The sequence below is a fragment of the Chelonia mydas genome, chromosome 7 (assembly GCF_015237465.2).
Source record: "Chelonia mydas isolate rCheMyd1 chromosome 7, rCheMyd1.pri.v2, whole genome shotgun sequence".
Taxonomy (NCBI): Eukaryota; Metazoa; Chordata; order Testudines; family Cheloniidae; genus Chelonia; species Chelonia mydas.
In genome coordinates this window covers 47,149,480-47,173,660 of record NC_057853.1, presented here as the reverse complement: position 1 = coordinate 47,173,660, position 24,181 = coordinate 47,149,480, and the positions used below count along the sequence as shown (strand labels likewise).

The 24,181-nt window shown below is 56.8% G+C and overlaps 1 protein-coding gene across 4 annotated transcripts in view; it reads right to left on the bottom strand.

Annotated features, from left to right (window-relative positions):
- Positions 1-24,181, bottom strand: part of RASSF1 (Ras association domain family member 1) — a 29,474-nt gene that overhangs the window by 1,896 nt on the left and 3,397 nt on the right. Inside the window, exons 2-5 of one of the 4 annotated variants that reach the window (XM_027824320.3) lie at positions 18,412-18,536; positions 2,519-2,623; positions 1,907-2,201; positions 1,313-1,428 (exon numbers count right to left, since the gene is read on the bottom strand). In XM_027824320.3, the coding sequence (XP_027680121.1) occupies positions 1,313-1,428; positions 1,907-2,201; positions 2,519-2,623; positions 18,412-18,536 (641 nt within the window). Of the gene's footprint in view, positions 1-1,312; positions 1,429-1,906; positions 2,202-2,518; positions 2,624-4,235; positions 6,101-14,290; positions 14,592-14,803; positions 15,362-18,411; positions 18,537-24,181 lie in introns of those variants that run through there. The other 3 variants (XM_007061831.4, XM_037904925.2, XM_043552324.1) reach the window with 3 other exon arrangements.

Genomic DNA, 24,181 nt, shown 5'->3' with positions numbered 1-24,181 from the left:
TGTGTGGGGGCCACGACTGGAATAGCAGGGGGCTCCGGTCCAGTATCCTTCAACTACACTGCCCCATGCCGACCAAACCTTACACGAATCAGTAGTGATCTCAGATTCCCTCCCAATGGAAGGGGTGGGGGGGGGAGGTTTTCATGCTGGGGCAGTGCCCTGCACCTCACTGTGCGCATCTCATGCTCTCAGGCATAGCCTTCTGTTTCTACCTCTCCCATGCCCACAACACAAATGGGGCCTTGTTGAGCTCCCCTATTTACTCCCATTGTTCCCCTTATCCTCTGGAACGGATGATTTTAGGACATTGTAGCATGAACTGACTGTCAGGGAACACCTGTCTGTATGTGGATCCCCCAAGATTTAGCAGGGTTGTGTCTGTCTCTGCCAGGCCAGAGACAATGGGGACTAATCAGCATACAACAATCAATCGTCCATTCAAAGTAAAATGCTTTGGGACAAGGGGATTGCTCCAGCTGGGAAAAGACACTTCCTGCCCCTGTCTGAAGGGAGGGGGGTTTGGAAAGTTACCAGGAGGAGAATAAAGGAGCTCACCAGGAGGAAAGGTCCAGGAGTGAGCTATTTTTGCAGCAGATGAAGAAGAGGGAGGCTGTGGCAGGGACGTGCCCGCCTGCCGGAACACAAATGTTCCCCAAGGGAAGGATGAGCTAGCGAGGGACATCGCGTTTAGGGTGTTTGATTGTTTGGTACGGTCTAATCTCCTGCGCGTCACATCAACAATATAAAGAGCATCAAGTTGAAAGACTGTACAAAGCGTGTGTGCCTGTGTGCACAGCTGCCCAACTATTCTGTGCCCCTGAGACAGTTAAATTGGAACCGGCGTCACCCCTTTTGGGAGGAGTTCTGGGGGCGGGGTGTGTTCACGCACTGGGGAGCGTGAAGGGTCAATGCTGCGCCCCAAAGGGCAGGCGGCTGGACAGCAGGTTCCAGCACTTGAAGCAGGGTGGCCAGATGCAAGGTCTGTGCCCTGAGTGTGCCTAGGGATCCTGAGACCAGGGCAGTGGCTCCATTCAAGCTCCAGGAGCTTGAAGCACCCTGGGGATGCGGATGACAGAGCCTCGGATTCCCCTCGCAGCAACCCTGGTGGGTGGCCAGGAAGGGGCGCTTACAAGAATCCCTGATACCCCTCTGCACTCAATTCCCCCTTTCCAGCCGGCTAGCCCTGCCATCAGGACCAGTCAGTGAGGCAGCCAGCAGAGGGCAGTGCTATAACACCTTTCCCACAACCCATAGGCTTCCCAGAGGGACTCAGGCTCCCCCTCGAGACACATCAGGCCATTCCCAGACTCACATTGACCTCTCCGGTCTCGTTCTCCTTCAGAACGAAGCTGAGGACCTTCTCATTGGGGCCAGCCAGCAGCCGGAGATGCAGGGGCTGCTCCTCATCTGAGAGCTTCCGCAGGTACACTGCAATGACAGACAGGCCACGCAGCTCAGTACAGTGGAGCAGACAGCTCCAGCAGACAGGGGTGCTGGGGGAGTGGAGCAGGAGTACTGGCTGTGGGGGGCAGGGGCTCCCAGCACTCCAGCCTTGGTCTCTCCCAGCAGGGGGCACTGTGGGGAGCAGGGCAGGAGCTCTGGCCATGGTGGGAGCTCCTAACTATGCCAATCCCAGCCTCTCCCAGTAGGGGGCGCTGTGGGGAGCAGGGCAGGACTGCTGGCTATGTGGGGAGCTCCCAGCTACTTCAGTCCCAGCCTCTCCCAGCGGGGCGCACTGTGAGGAAGTGGGGCAGCCACTGTGGCAGGGTAAAATTTAAGCCCTGGCTAGTCAGTGTAATCTGCACACCGGGAATAGCTCTGGCTGGTTTTAAAGCCGGTTGAGATGGGGACTGTGGGGCGGACGTGTGGAGGGACTGAGCCCAGGGGAGGAGAGGAGGCCAGGTACCTTGGTCGTCCTTCTCAACTCGCTCGAAGAGGGCGAACTTGCGGGGATTGTCGACCACCATAAACTTCTTGAGCAGGGCCTCGATGACCTCGCTGGCGCGGGTGCGGGAGATGATGTGCAGGTGCTTGACTGTGTCCTTGGGCAGGTAGAAGGACGTGCGGCGCGTCACCACCTGGGAGCGCAGCGCCTTATTGGCGTTCTGAATGGAGGGCGCCTTCTTGCTGGCTGGCACCGAGACCGGCCGAATCAGCTTCAGCTGCACCTTGATGAAGCCAGTGTAGGAGCCGTCTTTGTTCTGGGAGGAGGGAGAACCAGAGAGAGAATGAGCTGGGCAGAGCCGGGGAACGGGGCAGGAAAATGGAGCAGTGAACATGAAATGGGCCCTGGGTGCAGCCCCTGAGAGCAGGGAACACCCAGAATGGGATCCCTGTGCCCCCTGTAATGGGCTCTGGATGCAGCCCCTGGGAGCAGGGAAGACCTGGACATGGAGCCATGACCCCCCTGGAATGGATTCTGAGCACTGCCCCTTTTTTGAGAGTTCGAATCTGAAGCTGTGAGCTCCTTGCCCTGCCCCATCGCCCGGGCGCAGACCCTCCACGCTCCTGGCCTCACCAAGCTCATGAAGAGGTTGCTGTTGATCTGGCTGTTGTATTCCTTTATCTTCTGCTCGATCTCGGCTTGGGTCAGAACTGGCTTCTCCCAGTCAATCTGCTCATCCTGCAGGAGAGAGAAGGGTGGGGTCAGTCCACCTCCCTGGTCAGCAGGGGCTCCCATTCAGCTCCTGTCCCCACAGCTACCCTCTGCCTTCTGCATCTCAGCCCAGCCACAACCCAGGCCCACTCGCTGACGTGGCGATTGGCACAGCACCCACAATGCCCTGCTGCAGGAGTTAGGACTGCTATGTTTCCCCCACCCTGAGAACTTCCTGCTGCCTGGTCTCCGATAGCCCTGGGCATCGGTGCTCTGGATCCTGTGCACGCTGCCCCCGCCCGGCACCCTCCACCCTGCCCTGGCAAGTTCACCTCTAGGAAGAAGAGGCTCCCTGACCTGGCCCAGCTCAGGAAGCCAGCAGCACCAGCACCAAGAAGCACCATGACAGGGTCCGTGCCCCATTTCCTGGGGGTCTGTCCCTGATGTGGTGCACATCAGGAGTGACTCTGATGTAGCCAGGGGGTCACAGTGAAGCAAGAGAGGGGGCCAGGTTCTGTGTGTGACACGGATGGCTGGATTTCAGTCCAGGGGGACATCCTGCTGGTTTGGCCTGGATGAGCCAGACAGGCTGGGGCAGAGGGGACGGGGACAGAGGAGTTCCCTGCCCCCACGGGAGAGGTAGATACCAAGTCTGCTTTAATCACACCTGCTCCGCACAACAGACCAGAAACCCCCGTGGGCAGATACCTCGTGCGAGGGGTGCATCTGGAGAGAGATAAAACCCTGCTGAGCCCTCCCGTAGAGTCCCCCCAGGCCTGGCTGGGGAGAGCTCCCTGGACCCACAGGCAGGATCAAAGAGGGGAGTCAGGAATCATCCCCCCTACTTGTTATCCCAGAGGCTTCCAAGAGGCAGCGAGCCAGACAGAGGTTTATATCATGCAGCAGCCTGCCCCACAGAAGGCACAGCAGGTGGACACTAGGGGAGGCCGAGGGCAGAGGAAGGCGGTGCCCATGTTGAGAACAGGGAGGGCTATGCCAGCCAGCACTGCAGACTGTCATTACCACTGGAGAAACCACTTCACAAAGCCAAGAGCTACAGCAGCTGCTGGCCTAATCCAGGGGCGAGGAGGCACTCGCTGCCGAGCAGCGCCCACGGGCAGATGTATTGCTCACACCCCTGTGCTGACACAGGGCCCTCACACAGGCGGGGCTGGGGTGCGAGTCAGTGACCAGCCTCCAGAAGAAAAAAATATAGGAGGCTCCAGCCGGAGATCCCACCTCCAGGGCACCACAGACGATTGCGCCCCTGGCCCTGCCAGCAGGCCAGATACGGGGCCTGCCCACAGTGCCTCTGTACCACCCTCAGCCAGGGGGTGATCAGACTACTCAGATCACCTGCTCTGAGCCCCTGCAAACACAGGCCAGAGAATTCCCAGGATTGCTTTCAAGGGGCTAAGTGGCCCAGGCCCCAGGCTAAACACCTGTCCCCCCCAACCAATGCAAGGCAAAGAACAGCTGCTTGGTCTGGTGTATTTGCTTCAATGCCAATGTCGCTCTTCAGGGGCTAACTTGGCATTGCCCATGCCATTCAGGGTTGGCACAGAAGATCTAGACACAACTCTCCACTGGGGCATGTCCCCAGCCAGGAACACCACAATGATGGGCCATCTTACAACACCTCAGCAGGACAATGCAGCCAGCTCATGTATTACCAGCTCTTACTTCCCACAGATCAGACACAAACACGCCCAGGACACACAGGCCGCCAGAGCAGGAAGGCCAACCCCCTCTCTTTCCGCTGCCACAGAACTTCATTGCACCCTCTTGCATCAGCCTGGCTTCCTGTTGACCCCCCCTCCTCTCCCCACAAGGGGAATTACAGATGAGCTCACCACAGACCAATCAGAGCTCTCCTGGGATTTCTGGGAACCACTTCCTTTCCTTTCCCACCGCAAAGCCGTCAGCTGCCTGCGCAGGATGGCAGTGGGGGAGAAGAGAGACGCAAATGGCACGTGGCACACACACCCCTCCACTGCCTGGCACACATCAGACATGCGTGGACACACCAATGGATGCTCACACACATGTATACACAAACAGATACTACATAGCGTGTGGGTAGTAACCCGCACCCGGCATTAGCACCTGCAGCAGCTGCCCAGTATGCTGTCCAGGGGAGAGAGATGGCCAATGAAAGGGCAGATTGTGCTGGGGAGGGGCCCCGAAGCCACCCAAAGGGGCAGCTGCCAGAAGTGTTAGAGAAGGAGAATGGAGATGCTGAGCTAGCGGGCGAACCGGAGGTGGGCTGAGCAAATAAAAGAAGAACAGGAGAATACAAGCAGGGGACTGGGAAGAGAAAAGGAGGAAAGAAGGAAAAATAGGAAAGGTTTCAGGTGAGGAGAAGCAGGGGAAAAAACAGACCTGGATATATGCACGGACACTGTTAGAGAAGGGAGGGAAATCAAATCTACAGATTTACCGGAGAGAGAGAATCAAGGGGAAAAAAAATCTGAAATATAATTGGGGGAGAAGGGAATTGATCAAAGCTGCATGAGATGCAGACAGATCCTGAAAATGGTAAACAAGAAGCCCCCTCACAAAACACCTACAGTTCTTGTAAACAGAGAGAAATTCTTTGAACATCTTTGGACAGAACACAGATCAAAAGGTGCCCTATGGCCAGGTGAGGGCCCACTAAGTGCGGATAAACTCGACACAGAAACAGAGAATCTAAGGAGCACTTTGAGCCGAAGAGGAGCAAAAAAAGAGGACAGCAAGAGTGGAACTGGACTTACAGCCAAGGAGAGGAAACGTTGATTCTTCTCCGAAGTGACGCAGGATATTGTTGAGTGAGCTCTTGTGTTCTTGTTAACAGCAATGCATTTGGTACCAATCGCACAGTGTGGACAAGCACACAAAGGTTAATGAGTTGGTCACCTATATAGCTTATTATTATAAGTAGTAAGTCTTTGGTAACATTCAATATTATTTGTGCTCCTGGTACAATTTGGGGGTTTTCCCTATAAAATGTAAAGTTATCCCTTTTGCCTTGGTTTGCCTCTGGCTCTCCTCACAGCTTGCACAGTCTAGCCAGGTCAACACACACACAGTTCAGAGACAGACCATGCACACACACACCCTGCTGGTGCTGCACATCAGAGACCAACTCATCTCAAGCAGAAGCTAAAGCAGCTTCTAATTTGCAATTGCTAGACCTGTTTTCTCCTCTTAATCCATGTCCACCTACCTGCCTGTATCCAACCCTAAACAGTGCCATCAGCCCCTTACTACCATGCACACCACATTTATCACATCAGGTCCAGCAAGCATTCATGGAAGGTGGCACGACTGCTTCCCTGTCCCCAGGCTGCCTGCTAATTAATATCTATCAGGTGTTTGAAACTGGAGTGCTCTGTGGCTTAGCTGAGCTGCTTTATCACCCACCAAGCTATGGTTGCTACTCTGGTCCTTCCCCCAGCTCCCATATCTCTGGCCCCGCAGATCAGTCAGTTGATGATCCTCTAGGGCAGTGGTTTTCAAACTCTGGGTTGCAACCCAGTACTGGGTTGCGGAGTGTAAGGCACTGGGTCCTGGCGGCTCTGGTCAGCACCACCGACCGGGCTGTTAAAAGTCCTGTCGGCGGTGCTGCCCGGCTAAGGCAGGGTAGTCCCTACCTGTTCTGACACCACACTGCGCCCCAAAAGTGGCCATCAGCAGGTCCAGCTTCTAGGCGTGGGGGAGCCCCATGGGGCTCTGTGCGCTGCCCCCGCCCCGAGCACTGGCTGGCCAATAGGAGCAGGCATGGGGGGGTGGGGGGCAGTGCCTGCGGGCGAGAGCCACGCAGAGCCTCTTGCGTGCCTCCACCTAGGAGCCAGACCTGCCGCTGGCCGCTTCCAGGGCACAGCGCAGTCCGTGGTGCCAGGACAGGCAGGAAGCCTGCCTTAGCACCCCTGCTGTGCCACTGACTGGGAGCGGCCTGAGGTAAGCCCGCGCCCCAATCCCCTGGTCGAGCCCTGAGCCCCCCAAACCTGGAGCCCCTTCCTGCACCCCAAACCCCTCATCCCCGGCCCCACCCCAGAGCCCTGACCCCCTCCAGCACTCCAACCCCCTGCCCCAGCCCCCTCCCACACCCTGAACCCCTCATTCCCAGCCCCACCCCAACCCTCTGCCCCACCCCTGAGCCCCTCCCACACCCCAAACCTGTCATCCCCAGCTCTGTTGGGCCACAGGCATCAACAATTTTTTTTCAACTGGGTCGCCAGAAAAAAAAGTTTGAAAACCACTGCTCTAGGGAATGGTTCTCCAGCGTGATCATTCAGCCCGCACTGCCCTAGCTCTGGGCAGGTGCTTGTCCCCTGGTTGTGGGGGAGGGAGCAAGTACCCAGGTTCTGCTCCACAAACAAGAGACCAGGAAGTAACTCAGAGCAGCAGCCAGGAGGCCCTTCAGGCTGAGCCAGAGACTCCGGAGTCTGAAGCACATTAATAGCAGGACTCCCCATGAATCATGAGGAATTATCCGACACATTCGGGGGTGTGGAATCCCACACAGCCTCCATCTAAAGCCGGGGACAAATGTCTGGATACTGCAGACCCATCTCCTGACAAATGCGATTAGATCAACAGCTTGTCCCACCAACACAGTGAGGCTGGGCATTACAATTACCCTGATTTTCCCAGAAGACTTGACAGACAACTGGAAAACTGCGGGGTTATGTCAGCAGACACCTGAGGGATGAACGATGATTAATGAAAGGGAACAAGAGAGCAAATGCTCATACCGGTCTGTCCTTGTTAAGACCCATCTAATTCAAATGCTCAACAAATAGGCAGAAGGAAAACTCTCCCTGTTAAAGTTTCAATACCTTTCAATTAAAGACTGAGAAAGCTCTTGCCCCATGTCACGGAGTCACCGGGGCGATGCTCTGGAACTACTCCATACGAAGCCAGTCAGGACTCTGGGGGAGCCTCCTCACTGAGCAGACTGTCTCCAGGGCAAGAAGCTTACCCAGCTTCGACCTTCCTGGGTCTGACCTCAGAGCATTCAGCCTCCCCTTCCACACTGTGCGCTTCCCGCAGCGAGTCCGCCCATAGGGGGCTCCTGGGGAAGCCAGAGAGCCCTGCACCCCAACTCCAGAGTCAGATGTGACTCTCAGACAGCCGGTAAAACAGAAGGTTTATTAGTTGACAGGAACACAGCATAGGACACAACTTGTTAGCACAGAAATCAGGGACTTTCAGCCAAGTCCAACCTGGGGGGAGGGGAGCCCAGAGCCAAGGCTCTGGCCCTCCCCCTGCGCCCCAAGCCAGCCAAGACTGACTCACTTCCAGCTGCCTGGCCCCTGCCCTGCCAGTTGTTCCTCCTCCAGCCTTTGTCTCGCTTCCCGGGCCAAGAGTCGCCTGGTCATCACCTGGTCATATCCCCCTCCTGGGTCTCAGGTTACGAAGGGGCAGCCATAGCGTCCATGTAGGCAGCTGGAGCAACCCCCGCAAAAGTCACACACCCTTACTCCCACCACCTAGACATTGGTGCAATACACAGGGAAACTGAGGCACACACAGCATTAATACAAAACAGTAAGACTCGCATATAACGTAACAAGGGAAAATTCCCACTTTGTCACACCCCAGCTCTCTAGTCCTCCAGGGACATCTCCAGCAAAAGCACGAGATAGACGACCACACATTCCTGCTCTTCTTACAGAAGCAGTCCAATAAATAAATAAATAAATAAATTGAGCCAATGCCTTGTTTTCTGGTGGCCTTTCCAAGTCACATTTAGGACAGGAAGTGCAGAGCTGCTTTAAACTCCTGCATGCTATGGTTGTAATGTGTTCTGTTAAACAAGAACTGCTTCCCAAGGCCCAGCATCTGGCTGCCCCTGAGTCTGGGAGAGAGGTTGGGTCACGTGGAATTTGCCTCGTCCTTGCAGACTGTGGGAATCAATGCATTAAGTGCAAGTTACTAGCACTGTTCTCAGTCCACAACTGTAATTCCATGGGCAGGAAGCTCTGCTCTGCGACCAGGCCTGCCGCAGCTTAGGCAGAGGTTTACAAAACCCAGCCTGGCTACGCCCTGACAGGATGAGGGAACATGGGTGTGCGTCGGGGTGGAGCGCGTTTCTCATGTGCAGAGATCAGATCCAAGGAACTAAAGGGGGAAGTCTCTGTATCCTGAGGACCAGGGCAGGAGGAAGCCTGCGAGGGTAGGGTGCACAGCGCAGGGAGCCCAGCCCAGCCCAGGACGGAAAAGGCTCGCTGGGAGCTCGCGACTGAAGGATGAACAGTCACAGGGAGGGACACAGGCATCCTGTTTACAGAACAAAGAGAATTTTCTCCAAGGCCCATTTGCTGGGACATTACATAACGCATCACCCCCTGCTCCAATGCCACAGCGCCTCCTACAGGCACCCCTGGCTCCAGACATTTCCTGCCAACTAATGCTAGGGCAGCGATAGCATTTCCCCACACACAACGGGGCATGCCCTGCCAGGGTATCTCTCATGCCTCCCCTACACCAGGACCCTCAGCTGTTCCAAGCCCAGCTAGGGGAGTAGCTGCCACTTTGCTCAGATCAGTTTTGTTTTGCTTAGAACAGCTTTGAGGTCGGCTCTGCTGCTCCGCAACGGAAATAACACAGGGCTGGTTAGTTACCAGGTAACGGCAACACAGACGCACAGGGCGAGGGTGTGTTACAGGCCCCCTCACCCGTGCCAAGGCACACAGGAGGAGTCCGCCACAGCCCAAGCTAGGCAGCCGCAGCTCTGTCACTCAGCTGCTTGTGCATTTAGCCCTGGAGGTCCCCGCAGAGTCAGCCCCACATATGCAGGAAGAGGCCCCTAAGCGGCGCCTGAAGGGGTGGTGAGATGCCCAGCCCACCTGCATGAGCTGCATGTCACGATCAGCACAGGTCAAAGATGGGCAGCCTGGAGCACGGTCACAGGACATTGCGCCAGGACGCAGCGGATACTGGGCACTCATGGGTACTCACTGTATGTTGGACCCAGGGAAAGGGGGATGTGCCCCCTTGGAATGGGAGAGGGAGGTCCTGGCAGCAGCGCCTCCTCCCAATGGCATTAAGTCATTACAGCCACACCCCACCCACAACACAACACACAGCACAGGAGACAGCTACTATGCCAGGGTGTAGACAGCAAGGTGCCCAGCAGGTATGGGGTGCCCTGCTGGCTGGGAGTGAGCAACCCCCAGTGCCACATGCCCAGCTGCCTGCCACCAGCACCAGTAGGCATGAGACAGGGCTGTTATCCAGGAGGGAAGTTCAGCAATCAGGGCACAGGAGGCCGGGCGTGCAGGTCAGTAAGGTGCCACTGCAAAGCCTGTCAGCCGATCTATGCTGCCTACACACCCTGTGCAACACAGCCAGATCGTCTCCTCTCCTGGCCCCGGGCTGCCCTTATCACTCCCCCGGCCTGCAATAGGGCCCTGCTCACTCCCTATCCCAGAGCCAGCAGCACCTTGGGTTATCACTTGGCAAACAACCATATACAGGCATAATGCCCTCTCTCACCACTGGGACTGTGTTCTTGGGGATGGGCCGGGCCCTGTGTTCTGTGGCATTGGCATTATACACACAAGCTGCAGCCTCCAGCTTGCAGTCAGTCAGTTTGTCCTGGGTCCATGTCCCCTCCCCAGCTCCCCACAGGATCACCCCAAGTTCCAAGAGCCCATCAAGCAAGAGCAGACCCTGGGCTGCAGAATGGACGACATCTGTGTTTGGTCCCTCTCCCAACCCTGGGCGGCCCGGCTGGGCGCGGGGACCACAGATTTTCACCTTGGCTCCAGCGGGGCCTGAGAAGAGCTGTTTACATGTTTGAGAGGCCTGGGATTGTTGGATCATAACAAATATTTAACCCCTGGTGCCAACCACTGCCTCCGCTGGGATCCCACAACCCCCTGCCTCTGCTCAGTAGGGGAAGATGAGGGTGGGGGATGGAATTTCCTCCCAGCCCATTCCCTTCTCGCTTTCTGGCTGCATTTCTCCCTCTCCTTTCTCCAGTCTGGGGGCGTCCTGCCCCTCCAGTCACTGCAGCTGGGCTCTCAACTGCCCCTTTGTTGGGCAGGGCACCAAAGCTATAGCCAGTCCAGGGGCATTGTACCCAACTGCCTGCAACCTCCTCATCTCTCTGACTGCCCCTGCTGAGAGGGCTGGCTGCTCAGGGACATGGTGAAATGGTTAACAGCTGGTCTGGCTGCCTCCGCTCTCAGATTCTGAGTCAGATGGATTGTATTACAACCTTGCTCCATCACCCTTAGTCACGGGTGAGTAGCACTCCCACTGGGCACAGCACCTGGGGGGGGTTCCGCTCCCCCAGTGCGCAGACACCACACAGCTGGGGTGCAGGAGGCCCTTTGCACAGAGCAGGAGAGCAGCAGCCCTGACTCCCCTTAAGCCTCCATGGCAAGGGACGAAGAGCCAGAGTCACCTGGAAAGGAGCAGACAAGGTTTACCCTGGAGAGCAAAGCGCAGCCTAGAACTGTCCTCAGGAGAAGGCCCTGCGCTGTCCTGGCCTGTGCCCGGGGGGTCAACGTCAGCCCCTCCCCATCCAACGCCCCCATTTAAGAACCATCCTGCTTTGTGCTTTGCCAGCCCTTAGGGAAGCAGCAGCTGGTGATGCTGGGCAAGGCCATGGCGATGCTAACCCAACAAGGGCAGCACTTGGAACATCTCCTGGTATCCAGGATGTCCAGTCGGCCACAGCCTTGGGGTCCGTTCGGACTCCTCGGTGTCAGGAGAGGCCCCCAGAGCCATGAGGCCAGAGATGCCCCTTTCTTATTTGCCACTGGCCAGAAGGTTGCCCCCCCCCGCCCCACCCTCCCCATCAGAGCCAGTGTCTCACACAGTTGTTGCCTCCAGACATGAAGCTCCCCACCCTGAAAAGCCCGGCAACACAGATCACTGCCAGCCCAACAGTGCCCTGCCCTCTGCACCGGCTTCCCCAGGGCAAGGTCCCAAAGCCCGCCACGGCCCTGATTATCCAAGAGACACCTGTCCCGCTACGCCACAATCTCCAGCGGACCAACGGGGAAGAAAAGGAAGAGGGGCCAGTAGCTACAACACGGGACTGGGGCTCAGCAGACCTGGGCTCAACGCCTTGCTCTAGCACTGGCCTGCCAGGTAACGTGGGATGAGCCACAGATTTTCTGAAGAGCTCAGCTCCCCCCTAGGCACCTAAATGAAGTGGGCTGATCAGACTAGCTGTGCTTTCCCATGGTAGTCTCAGCACAGCCACTGACTCACGCACAAACACTACTTTTCCTGCAGGCCCGCCAGGGCGCGGTTTCCATCATTAAGTGCTTGGGAGTGCTCTGATGGTGGCCAAACCCAGACAGAACCAAGGATCTGAATGCACATTACACCTGGGAGTGAACCAAGCTTCACAATCCAGCACACCCAGAATCATTGTACAGAATGGGGAAACTGAGGCACGGAGCTTTGAAGTGACTCGCCCAAGGTCACCTGGTGAGTCAGTGGCAGGGCTGGCAACAGAACCCAGGAGTCCTGACTCCCAGACCCTCTCCTATAACCAGTAGATTCCACTCCCCACAGATCTGGCAACAGAACCCAGGTGTCCTGGCTCCCAGCACCTCTGCTCTAACCACTAGGAAACACTTAATCACACAAACAGGAAACTAACAGGGCTCTGTCACTCACATAAGGACACCTCGCAGGGGTGTCCCCAGGGGGTTTCCTGAGCCAGCTGCGGAATTTACCCTTCTGTTGGGGTCTCAGTGTATCACAGCTGGGAGGCTACAGCCTTTGCCAGCAGCAGATTTGGCACTCAGGGAACAATTCTTTTCCACCAAGCCCCTGCAGAGTGGCAGGCACTGACACAGCTGCAGGGGGCAGCGGGGGGTGGGGGTGTGTGGTTTCACGCCTTTTGCTGCTGACAAACAAAGGCACCACACAAAGGCCAGACTCTGCTCAGCAGCAGCCCAAGACTGGCACAGCAGAGGGTGCTGCAGGGTAGGCTTGAGGGGCATCAGTCAATCTGGGGGTCAGGACAGGGCCAGCAAGGGAGCTGTGGCCAGGAACATAGTGCACTGGCAGAGGGTAGGGGGTTGAAGTTTGACCAACACCCATTCCCACTTTGCTTAGTTTTTGCCAGCTAAATCAGCAATTCCCTTTGGGGAGTATTAAAAACTCCCCCAATTCATCCACGCCTCCCCATATGTACATACACACACATACACACAACCTGTTCCAGTCACCAGTTGAGCGGAACCAACTCATCCACACCCACCCCACCCCAGAGGCTGAGATCATCCCATGTCTCATACCCTTGTGTCTCCTGACCTCAGATCATCTGCCAAAGCCACATGCTGAGCCAAAGGTCAGCCAGATTCGCGGTCCTTTGGTGAACAGCCCACAATGCCGGCCCAGCTCAGCTCCTGTAGGGCCACAGGCTGAGTGGCCCCAGAGTGCTCTGTAGGGCTCCAAGGAGATACTATGTGCAAGGACCTCCCTAGCCACCGTTACCCACTAACAACGCAACCTCCTTTGGCTGGTGGCAGCTGGAAGTTTGTCATTGCAACGCTGGGCGCTGGTCCATGGAGCTCTTTGGAGCTGGAGTCCTTCCATAGCCCGCCATACAATTTCTATTCCCAGATGTGGCCCTCAGGCCAAAAAGTTTGCCCACCTCTGGGCTAAGAGGATCACAGAGCTGGAACAGCCCTGGGCCCTCCAGGTGGGGAGGTCTCCATCTCCACACCAGCTTGCCAAGTTCAGACACTTACGTCCTTCTCCCCACCAGCCTGCCCTCGGATAGCACAGAGCCGGGTGGGCTAGGCCTCCTCAGGCAGAGAAAGAGCCTGGCAGATGCCCCATCACAGGGCAATGGTGCCAGGTGGCAATTTGAGCCTGTCCCTCAATGACCATTCACCATTCTGGGTGCTGGACGCAGCTCAAACTGGTGCTCTGCCAAGGGTCCTCTGGGGCAGATCTCCCTAACTCAGCCTCCATCTGCCACCTCCCCAATCTGCCAGGATGACCTGGGAGTGTTGGATAGATGCGTAAAACCAGAGAGCTCCTCCTGCCCTTACCACCACCTCAGTGCCCAGCACTCTGGGGACAGACACCACAGGAACTGGAAGCCCGAAGACAGAGGGAAAAGGTGAAGAATTTGGAGAGCTGGATAACAATGCAGCTGCACTCAGTCTCAACCCACAGTCCTGTTCCACTCCTGGATCCCCCCCAGTTCGGCTGATGCCCCTCAATCCTGACCCGCACTCTCCCAAAAGCCAAGTCTTCCAGTGGTGCCAAACTGAGGGTTTTACGCTAAATGCCCATCAAGGGGCTGGCAGAAGACCCACCAAACTCACGCCACGTGTGATGTCATCACAGCTGAAGGGCAATACCCCACCTCTCTTTACCCCACAGACCTCAGCAAGCCATGCGCCAGCCAGGCCAGGGAGACAGGAAACCCCCCCTCCCGACTGGCCCCCCATGGCATTTGGCCAAGATCCTTCAGCCCCCGTGACAGCGACGTAAGGATTAGTTTCACACCCTCCCCCCCAAAAAAAAACCGGTTCCCGGAAAAAACGCCTACCCAGGCAAGCGCATTTGATACACCCATGGGAAGGCTCCGTGGAGGCGTATGGAGGACTAGCCTTTTCCCCCTTCCCCCCCGTACCCTGGGATGAGCCCCATCAGTTTGCTTGCGAAGTGCCCAGAGCCTGGGCTGGCGGGGTTAGACACCCTCCACCGAGCTTCGCTCACCTCGGAGACCCACAGGGAGCCCCCCATCCGCGGCCGCTCAGCCCGTGTGGCTCCCCAAGGCACTTAGAGGACCAGCCAGTGGAGAAGCAGGACCCAGGAGTAACAGGATGGGGTCCGAAGAAATCGGATCAGCCGGCAGTGAGACCTTTTGGGCAGGGGCCTTGTTCACCCACCCCGCAGTGTGTCTGCGCAGCGCCAAGCAGAGCGGGGCCCTGGGCACACGAAATAATAGTCGTCTGGTTCAAAGGAAGGGGAGCAAAGTCCTCCTTGAGCAACCTCCAACTCGAGGATCTGGATCTCCCCATCCACGCACGGCGAAATCCGGATCCCCCACGCACACTCCCAGTCGGGGCTCCCCTACCGGGCACTGGGGGGATCCGGATCCCGCCCCCACTCCGAATCGGGGCTCCCCTACCGGGCACTGGGGGGATCCGGATCCCGCCCCCACTCCGAATCGGGGCTCCCCTACCGGGCACTGGGGGGATCCGGTTCGGGGCTCCGTCTCTGCCTCACCTTGTCCTTGAGGGGTTTGCGGATGAAGGAAGTGCGCGCCGTGAAGTACTGCTCCAGCTCCGAGTCCGAGTCCTCCTGGCTGCAATAGCCGCTGCTGGTGGTGCTGCTCCAGGTCATTTCGAAGGACGGGGTCCCCGGCTCGCACTCGCTCATCCCCTCCCCGGCCGCTGCTCGCCCTCCGACCCTGGCAAGCTGCCTCGCCCTTCTCCGGCCCGGGCTGGGAGCGCTCGGATCCCCGGCCCCTCGACCGGCCCGCTCGGAACAAGCCCGGATCTGCCGGCCGCCCCCGAGGCTAGGTCCGACCCGGGCTCGGACGATGGAGAGGGTGGGAGCCCTCACCCCGAAGCGAAGCACTGCCCGCCCGCCTGCACGCCCGTGGTCCCCGGCTCCTGCTCGCCGTCGCCGGGCTGCAGCCGAGCCGTTGGGATTGAAACGTACACACCGCACCAGGGGCCGGCCCGGATTGGGGGAGGCTGCGCAGCCAGCTGGGGCGGGGCCGGAGCGCCTTCGCCCCGCCCCTTTCCGGCCGTGATTTCATCCCCAAAGCAGCTCGCCCCGCCGCGGCCGCTCTTGGGCGGCGCTTCCCAAACATTAGCCAGCCTGGGGCCAGCATCGCCCATGATGCAGGGACGCCACTACCACCTCCGCCTCGCTCGGCGTGTCTACATGAGCCGGGCAGGGCGCCCATCATGGCGGTATCTGGGCGCTTCACAGGCCGTATGCATTTATCCTCCCATTCTCCCCCCCCCCCCCCCCGTGCCAGGCAGGGAAGGGCCAGGACCCTCATGTTACACATGGGGAACTAAAGCACAGAGACTGTCGGGGGCCAGCTCCTCCGAGGTCTTTACGGCTCAACGACCTTGCAGGAGCTGGGCCTAAAGTGACTTGCCCAAGGTCACACAGGACACGTGGTGGAGCAGGGAATTGAGGTCAGGCCTCCCCTGTCACACATTAGTGCCCTAAGCCAGCCTGTGAATAGTCCCGATTCTCAGGCCTGTGCTCTAACCACACAGCAATGCTCCCAGGTAGGTAGGTAGATAGGTGTGTGCGGAGTTAATCAGCCCTTTCACCCAGGAGTCAGAGATGGGTACATCTTAGGCCAGAAGGACCAAAGGAGAGAGACAGACACACTAACTCAGCAGGACATGGGGACCATTTCCATTAAGACGAAACTGCCTTTCTTCTACATGAGGGAGGTGGCAACAGCCCCAGCAGCAACATGGAGTTCAGTGCAGGGCAGTGCAGACAGGGGATGAAACCTGGCTGACCTTTGTCCCCTCCCAGATCTGCCTCAGTGATTATTCCCCAGCGGCTCCTTGAAGACACAGGCAGGGTGCTGGGGCTGACCCTGCTTTCAGGTTCTCACTTGCACTGGGAATCCCAGGCAGTCTCACTTCCTTGCATTTTTGATCAGGGAGGGGCAGCCCAATTTGGAAAGAATGAGAGCCATGGGAACCTCCACCCCGCAATGCAGACTGATCCCCCCCGATCTTAGCCCCACAATGCAAACCTCCCTCCCAAACTCAAGCTAGCCCCACAAGCGTTTAGCCAAACCAAAGCACAATCTAGCCACCACCCCCACTCCAAAGCTTCCCCCAAACACAAACTGAACTCCCCTTGCCTAAAGCACAGAACCCCCAGTCCCCTGCAGAGACGGCAAGGTTTGGTTCGCTCCACTCCCCCCTGTGTTCCCTGGTCATGGCCAGTAGTAGAGTCACCAGAAGAGATGCAGCTATCAATGGATTTCTGATTGCACCAGGAGGAACCAGTAATACCATGACAAACTCCAGCCCTTTATGAATTCCGCTCCGGATTCGCAGGCCGGGGCATTCAGACGGCTCCGAAAAGCACCCAGCTGTCTGGGAGTGGGTCAGACCCACTGTCGGAGGCAAAGTACTATTACAACAGCCCAACAGGGCCACAAGGAGCCTGCTCTACCCACCATCAGTGAACCCCTCAGCCGAGGCAACGAGAGACACGCAATGACCTACAACCCAGCCAGGAGCCACTCTGCTTTCGGGTTTTCCTGAGCAGGCTACACAGGGGATGGAGACCTTCACCAGCTCTAGTTCAGCCAACTGGCTGTGACGATTCACTGTTGCTACGGCCCCCGGAGGGCCCAGTCAGCATCACTCTATTAGGCCACATTGTACTAGGCGCTGTTCAGACAGAGGAATATGGGCCCTGCCTAGGGTGACCACATGTCCCGATTTTATAGCGACAGTCCTGATTTTGGGGGCTTTTTCTTATATAGGCACCTATTGCCCCCCACCCCCATCCCGATTTTTTACATTTGCTATTTGACGAAGTGGGTATTCACCCACGAAAGCTTATAGACTAACAGACATATTGGAGCACCGCACTTGCTATCTGGTCACCCTAGCCCTCCACAGGGTTCCCATTGTCACCACCTAATGGCTGCATGGCAGCCCCGGGCATGTGCCCCAGAGCTACTTATATAATGCTCACCAGGGTTGTCGGAGCACCTCACAAGGGATTGTACACTCACACACCAAGGAGGTAGGGAAAGATCCCCATTTTACAGATGGGGAAACTGAGGCACTGGGAGTCTGTGGCTGAGCCAGGAACTGAGCCCAGGCCTCCCAACTCCCAGTCCAGTGCCCTAAGCACTAGATCACCCTCCCTGCTGCTCTGCAAATGGATCAACAGCCCCTCAGACTCCATTCACCAGCACAACACTCACTGCTGTTTAAAAGGTCATCCCTTCAGGGTGGGGCTCAGACAGGATTTCCTTTGCATTGGATTTCATCCTGAGAACCTTTCCACATGCTCAGAGAGGGACAATGGTGGGTCTGTGGGAGATGGGAATTGGGGTCTGTAATGGGGTGCAGGGGGGTGATGGGCAAAGGGCAATGGTGGGTCTGTGGGGGAGGGGATTTGAGGTCTGTAATGGAGCTGGGTGGAAGGTGATGGCAAAGGGCAATGGAGGATCTGTGTGGGAGGACATTTGGGGTCTAATGAGGGTGGGTGGGAGGTGATGGGCAAGGAGGCAATAGGGGTAATGGTGGGTCTGTGGGGGAGGGGAATTGGGGTCAGTAATGAGGGTGGGGTGACAGGGAAGATTCTGACAGACTCAGCAGCCAGCACAGGGGAGGGGCGGGCAGTAGGGGATCCAGACCCCCTGGGCGTCCCAGACAGGGGGGCCAGGTGCTCATCTGCCGTGTTGGTAGGTGTCAGGACAGCCACCCCGGCACATGGCGTGGAGCTAATTAGCAATGCGCCCGCCCAACTGGGTGAATGGGCCTCACCTCCCTTCCCCCACTGTCCCTGCCCCTGGGGAGGCCCCAGCTGCCGGGAGTGGAGCCACAATCTCAGGATGAAATTGGAGCTGGCTCCTCCACCAGGGCCACAACAAGATTTATGACGCTTTCCCTGGACGCCAGCTAAGCCCCACGTGCACACTGCTGTGCATGGAAGGGGCAGCACCCACGCCTTGGGCTGGGGACAGACAGCAAGGGGAGGAGCTTGATGAACTCCAGCCCCAGCCTCTCCCAGCAGGGGGCGCTGTGGGGGCCAGGGCAGGAGCCCTGGCTGTGGCGGGAGCTCCTGGCTGCTCCTGCCCTGTTCCCCCCCAACTGCTCTCCTACCACGTTGGTGTCTTTCTCCACCGTCTGTTCGTTGGCCTCAGCCGGGTCGCTGTCCTGGTACCGGGGGCCACTGCAGTCCAGCTGGATCAGGGCGCGGCACCGATAGTGGCAAGTGAACTTGCAGTCTGGGGGAGGAAAGAGGAGACAGCGTTAGGTGGGCGGGAGCCAGCCTGCGGGGGAATTCAGCAGCCTGCTGGAAGGAGCAGCAGCCCCCAGGCTCCAGCGCTTGCCAGAACCCCAGGGCTGGGACAGGGCCAGTCTGACACCATTGAACATCCCAATCAGCTGCATGATGGCTCAGTATTTCCTATCCCAGCTCCCTGCCTCTCCACTTACAACCCCAGGTCCCAGGGAGAGCCCTGCTGCATGGGAACTCGGAGGGGGGCTGTGTGACAAATCTAACCTTGGATCACCCCCACCCCCAGCCAGGCCAAGCTCAGGCCAGGAGGGAGTCATTGGCCCCCATCTCAGCCAGAGCCGGTGGCCAGTGTGGGGTCCGCAGAAGCAGAGAGGCCCCCGCTCTGGGCTGAATCCTGACTATCTGGGCCTGCACTTTGGGATTTCAGGAGGGAATGGAATAAAGGAGCCGGGGTCCCATGAGATCCCCGCCAGAAATCAACCAGCAAGCGCACAGGCCTCCTTCAGCCACTTGGAGGGGATCCCACCTTTACAGTCATGCCAGCTCTGCTGCCTGCCCCCAAGATCAGCCGGGGAGGGATGGTGAGAGCAAGCGCTGGGGACACCAACCCGTACCACGCCACGCACACCCCTGCAGAGCTGGGGTCTGCCAAGGAAGTGGCGTAGGGGGATGAGGAGACACGAGCTGGGTGCTCAGCCAGGGAAGCGGCTGTAGGGGAAAGGACCAGGCATTACAACTGGACACCAATCCCAGGTGGAGCCAGGCACAGCCTAAGCAGCCAGGGAGAGGGACAGAGGGGGCAATGAAACCCTTGGTGGGTTCCTGTTCTGCCCTCTTCCACTGAAGGTGCTCCACCACCACCACAGTGCACACCCAGCATCTGCCAGCAGCCAGGGAAACAGACCCCAGGGGATGCTCCTGCCCCGGCTTGCAGGGAGGCTGGGCTGGACAGGAGCTAACGGGGCTGCTGCCCCTCCAATTTCTCTGTCCCTGTGATTAATGCACCATGCAGCTCTGTGGCACTCGGACGCTGCCCTGCCAGCCCCAGGATCTCTGATGGCCATGAGGCCTCCACTCACATGCCCTCCATGGGGCGAGGGAGAGAGTGATCCCCCCAACGCGCACACACTTCAAAGGGACCAAGACAAAGAGCCTCTGTCCCAGCAGCATCGCCCTTCCCCGGAGCCACACTGCCACCCGCCAGCACAAAGAGCCTATTAACAGGCACCCGGCTGCCCCCGGAACCATTCGCCTGGATGGGCTGCAGCCGACCGCAGCTCCTGCAGCGCAGATGGGCTCGTGCAGGAGGAATGCTCCAACGGCAGTCACATGATGACACAATGCAGCCTGAGATCCCCCTCACTCGCCCCATGTGCCTCCGATCTCTGCTGGGATGCCCTTTTCCCCACCCCCTATCTCACAGGGGTCTCCTCTCCCCCATAGCAAAGACCTTTCCCTGTTAGAACAAATTCTCTATTTCTTTCCCCTTGTTCTGTGTTATTGGCCTCGGTCCTACCACCTTTTAGGTCTGCTTGTGGCATCACAATCCTCTTCATTGCAACCTGTGATGTCACATAACAGAGGATGCAGCTTGGTAGCAGGAACCGGTCAAATGCTCAGGAAAGAGAAATGGTTTGGGGTTTCCCTCCCTTCCCCCAGATCTCCCGAGCAACTAAGATTGAGGCAAAGATTAGGGAATCTTGGTATATTTTTTAAAAATTAGAGAAACAACATGGTCCTCATTTCATTCCAGGCCATTTTGTGGCCCCCAAACACATCACTTTTCCAGCCTTTCATCAGAAGATGAATTTCAAAGTGTTCCCCATTTTGAAGCAAAAGAATAACTGGTTGGATGAGAATATGGTTTCATATGCCAAATATGTGGCTTGAAAAACAGAGCTGAATTCACTCCTAAGTAGTCCTGTGTTCTTGCCAGCACCCCAAGCACCCATGCACCCAGGTGGTGAGTGGGGAAAATGGGAACAGTTGGGCACTATAGAAAGAAAACGAGAGCACCTCTGATTTTGGAGATGTTAGCATTCAGTTGTGACTATTTCACAGGGCCCCCAACAGAGAGAGAGGGAGAAAAAAGCATGGCACTTCTGTTCTCTTTGCAGTATCTCCAATGCTGGGAGTTCCCCCCCCCAAAAAAAAAATGGCACCAGGCCTCTGAAAAAGTCCCAAGATTGGCTTAAAAAACCACGAGACCGTGACAAACTAACACATTTTGGGTGCTTATTTGTCTTCTGAGCCTTTGCCATGCTTTCAAGCTGTTCTCTTTGTGAGCACGTGGACTAGACAGACTTCAGAAGAAAATGAGCTTGGAGATTCTCATATAACCCATAGAGACAAAAGCCACCACATATTACAAGAGTCAGGATATAATAGTGACAGGTGTTGACAGTGGGTTCAGGAAACTCAAGGGCCTCTCCCTCTCTCTCCATAGGGACATCAGAACAATCCCAGTGTCTATCCAACACATGAGCTTCCTTCCACTGAGAGAGAAGCCAAACTTCCATTTTGCTGAGACACTTGAATGCCTCGTCAGCTTCTAACTAGCCCACTGAGTCCCAGGCTGCCCTGTTCCCTGCTGCAGCCAGGCAGCTCTTTAGAAAGCAAATCCATGGTGATTTCCAACCCAGCCTTTCCAACCACTGGCCCTGCGAGCAGCAGGAGAAAGAGGCCCCATGCCCCAGCTTTGGAGAGCAGGATTTAGCTGCAGAAGCAGAACCATCACACTTAATTCTCCATGGAAAGTTCCTCCCAAGTTTTCCATGGATTGTCAGCTGTTCTTTTTAGAGGGGAGCTATGACTTTAAATAGGGCTCTGGCGCCCTCTAGTGGTTATGGCTGCCACACAGCAGGACAATAAATCTGATTCTTTGACACCAGTGTCACTCCACTGGAGTTACTCCGAGTCACACCAATAAGGAAGCAGAGGATCAGATCCATGGATTTTACAGTGCCACACTCCACTTATCTTAGACACCCACTGCTAATAAAGGCCATGTACAGAGGAAGGGGTGGCTGGGACGGTTGTCGCTTATAACTAGGCCTGGCAGAATTAAATTGTTACTTTAGCATCATTTTGATGGAGAATCTCGAGGTTTATTTTTAACTATTTTTTAGATTTTTATCCATTTCAATTTTCACAGTTGCTGGAAATTAGGGGGAGGGGTCAGACAACTGTGTACGGAGAACAGACGCTGAGATTCCAAGAGGTAACGCTTTATAACCGCTAAACACAACACTGACAACGTCACCTGCCAAAATGCACAAAGTAACTGTCCTTCAATCAAACTCTAAGGACTTCTCAAGCAACGTTTTCCTGACATCGCCCGTCGGTACATTTGGATTATTACTGACCGAAATCTTTGGGTTTGTAGGTGAAATTGACATTTATCAACATTGACAATAAAAATCAGATCCTGCCAGGCCTGCTCACAACCGGGCACCATGTCTAACAGGCTCTGCAACTGCCTCCCACTGAACTGTGGTCTCATTAGATCTCACATATAAGCCTGGTGAGTGCTTGCATGGAACTGGCCCAGGGGATGCAGAAAGTGGGGTTGGTAACTCAGTAGGGGGCACTCTCCCCTGGCAGTCACTGCCCCAGGGCGCTAGGGCGTGCTGTGCTGCAGGAAGTAGGGTGGGTGCTCAGTAAGGGACCCTCTCCCTGCTGAGTCAATGCCAACCCCAATGTCCCAGTATGGTGGTAGGGCACAGTGTGCTTCAGGAAGCGGTGTTGGTGGGCCAGTAGGGGGTGTCCTCCTCTCTGATGTAGTACTGACCTCGGTGCAGTACGGACACCTTGTGGCCAGTCACAGTCCTTTGGCATTTATAGAAGTACTAAGTATTATTATTATTACTATTATTATTCTTTTCACAAGAATTGTTGCAGGTTAAAGCCACTTTCGGGCCAAAGTGCAACATTGGTCATTAAATTCTGCTGACCTGGCCTCCCCCTGAAGTTTCAGTTGGACACAGTTTTGCTTCCTGTCCCAGGGTTGCTGTGTGCTGTTAAACAGCTGCTGCGTTCCACCCCAGAGGCAGCTGCATTCAGCGGGGTGGGAGTCAAAGAGTTTGTCTGTAACTGATGCAGCACTTTGGGATGACAGATGCTCTCAGCGATCGATTAGTTACAATCAGAAGAGCTTTGCCACGCTGGCCTTCATGCTGTTCAGTTACTGCCTTGTCTGCTCGTCCCTCTGGGGCAACAGCTCTCCTGACATTAGAGCAGACACGGATGGGGCAGGAAGCAGCAGACCGCCTCAGGGTTGATGCTGAGAGCGTTCCCACGTCCCATCCTCTGTGGGGGTCAGAGGCACAGAGCTCAGCGTGGGGTGACAGCTGCGAGCAACACAGATTGTGGGGGCGGGGTCACTGGGCCAAAGGGACCCAGCAATGCAAGAAGCAAAAGCAAGAATCAACTCAGCTGTCTCCAGCACAGCATCGGGGCCAGGTAGATCTTCCCATCCCTTCATGGCAGGGTCACACAAGCAAAGGTTTCAGCTTCCTCCTCCTTCCCAGGAAAATTCCAACTCCATCCCCTGCCCTTTTTCCAGGGTTAAAAACAAACCTGAAGTCTCTGGCTTCTCCTTTGGCCCAGAAGGGATCACGGTAAATCTCAGGGCTGATCTACATAGGGAAAATCGACCACGATAGCTACTGCAGAATAGCCTCTTCCACTGTGGAGTCAGGCACCACAGGGAGCCGGCTGGCCTGGGATCCTGAGGGCCCGGGAATCCCAGCCCTGAGGCAGCCCACATGGCAGGGCTGTTGTAGGACCACAGAGCCTGGAGGCCTGTCTCAGGACTTTTATGCTTTCTGCAGCAGAGCAGGGTGTCAAGTCCTGGCTAGAGCTGAGGCTCCCAGTGCTTTCAAGCTCCCAGATCTAGGGTAGGAAGCCTGGAAACTTGTCACGGAAGGGCTGCCCCAGAGCCCCGGCCCTCAGAAACCTTGGGGTCTTCAGCCCCTCTCCCGGCAGCCCACTGGCCACCTGCCTGGGATTTGCTTGCGGTGAATGGAGACCCAGATGCCACTGGAGAAGTGGAGGCAGAGGTGGAAAGGAAATCACACTAAAGCAGGTTGGCAGCTGGGGCATGTCAATCAGTTGGGGTGGGTGGGGCCTCCCCGTCCTTCAGCATGGGACTCTCCTGCCTCCAATTATTTCCATCTCTAAAATATTCTGTTCTGCTCTATACATTTCTCCCCGCTCAACAGAAGCAGGATGGGCATTCCCTGAGCATGGGCCCAAATCAGTTGACTGATACCATCTCTAAGGGCACCAATTACCACCATCCCATTGCCCCACATCATGGCCCTTGCCGGGCTCTGTGCCCTGACCAGTAGGCTGTCAGGTCCATGCCCCATGCCCTGACCCCCCGGGGTCCCCGCTGGGCTCCGTGCCCACCATCTCCAGCAATCACATCACAGTGCCCGTCAGCATGGCTCCCCACCTGTCACTCTCAGTGCCTATTGTAATGCCCAGCCTCAGTGCCCAGCCACTCCAGAGACACTCCTTGCCTCTGCCAACTCTCCCAACCCATACAAACACCCCCGTGCCATCCTGCACCCCCCCAGTCAGCCTGAGCCACGCCTGCTGCCTCCCCTGCTCCCCAGGAATGAGCCC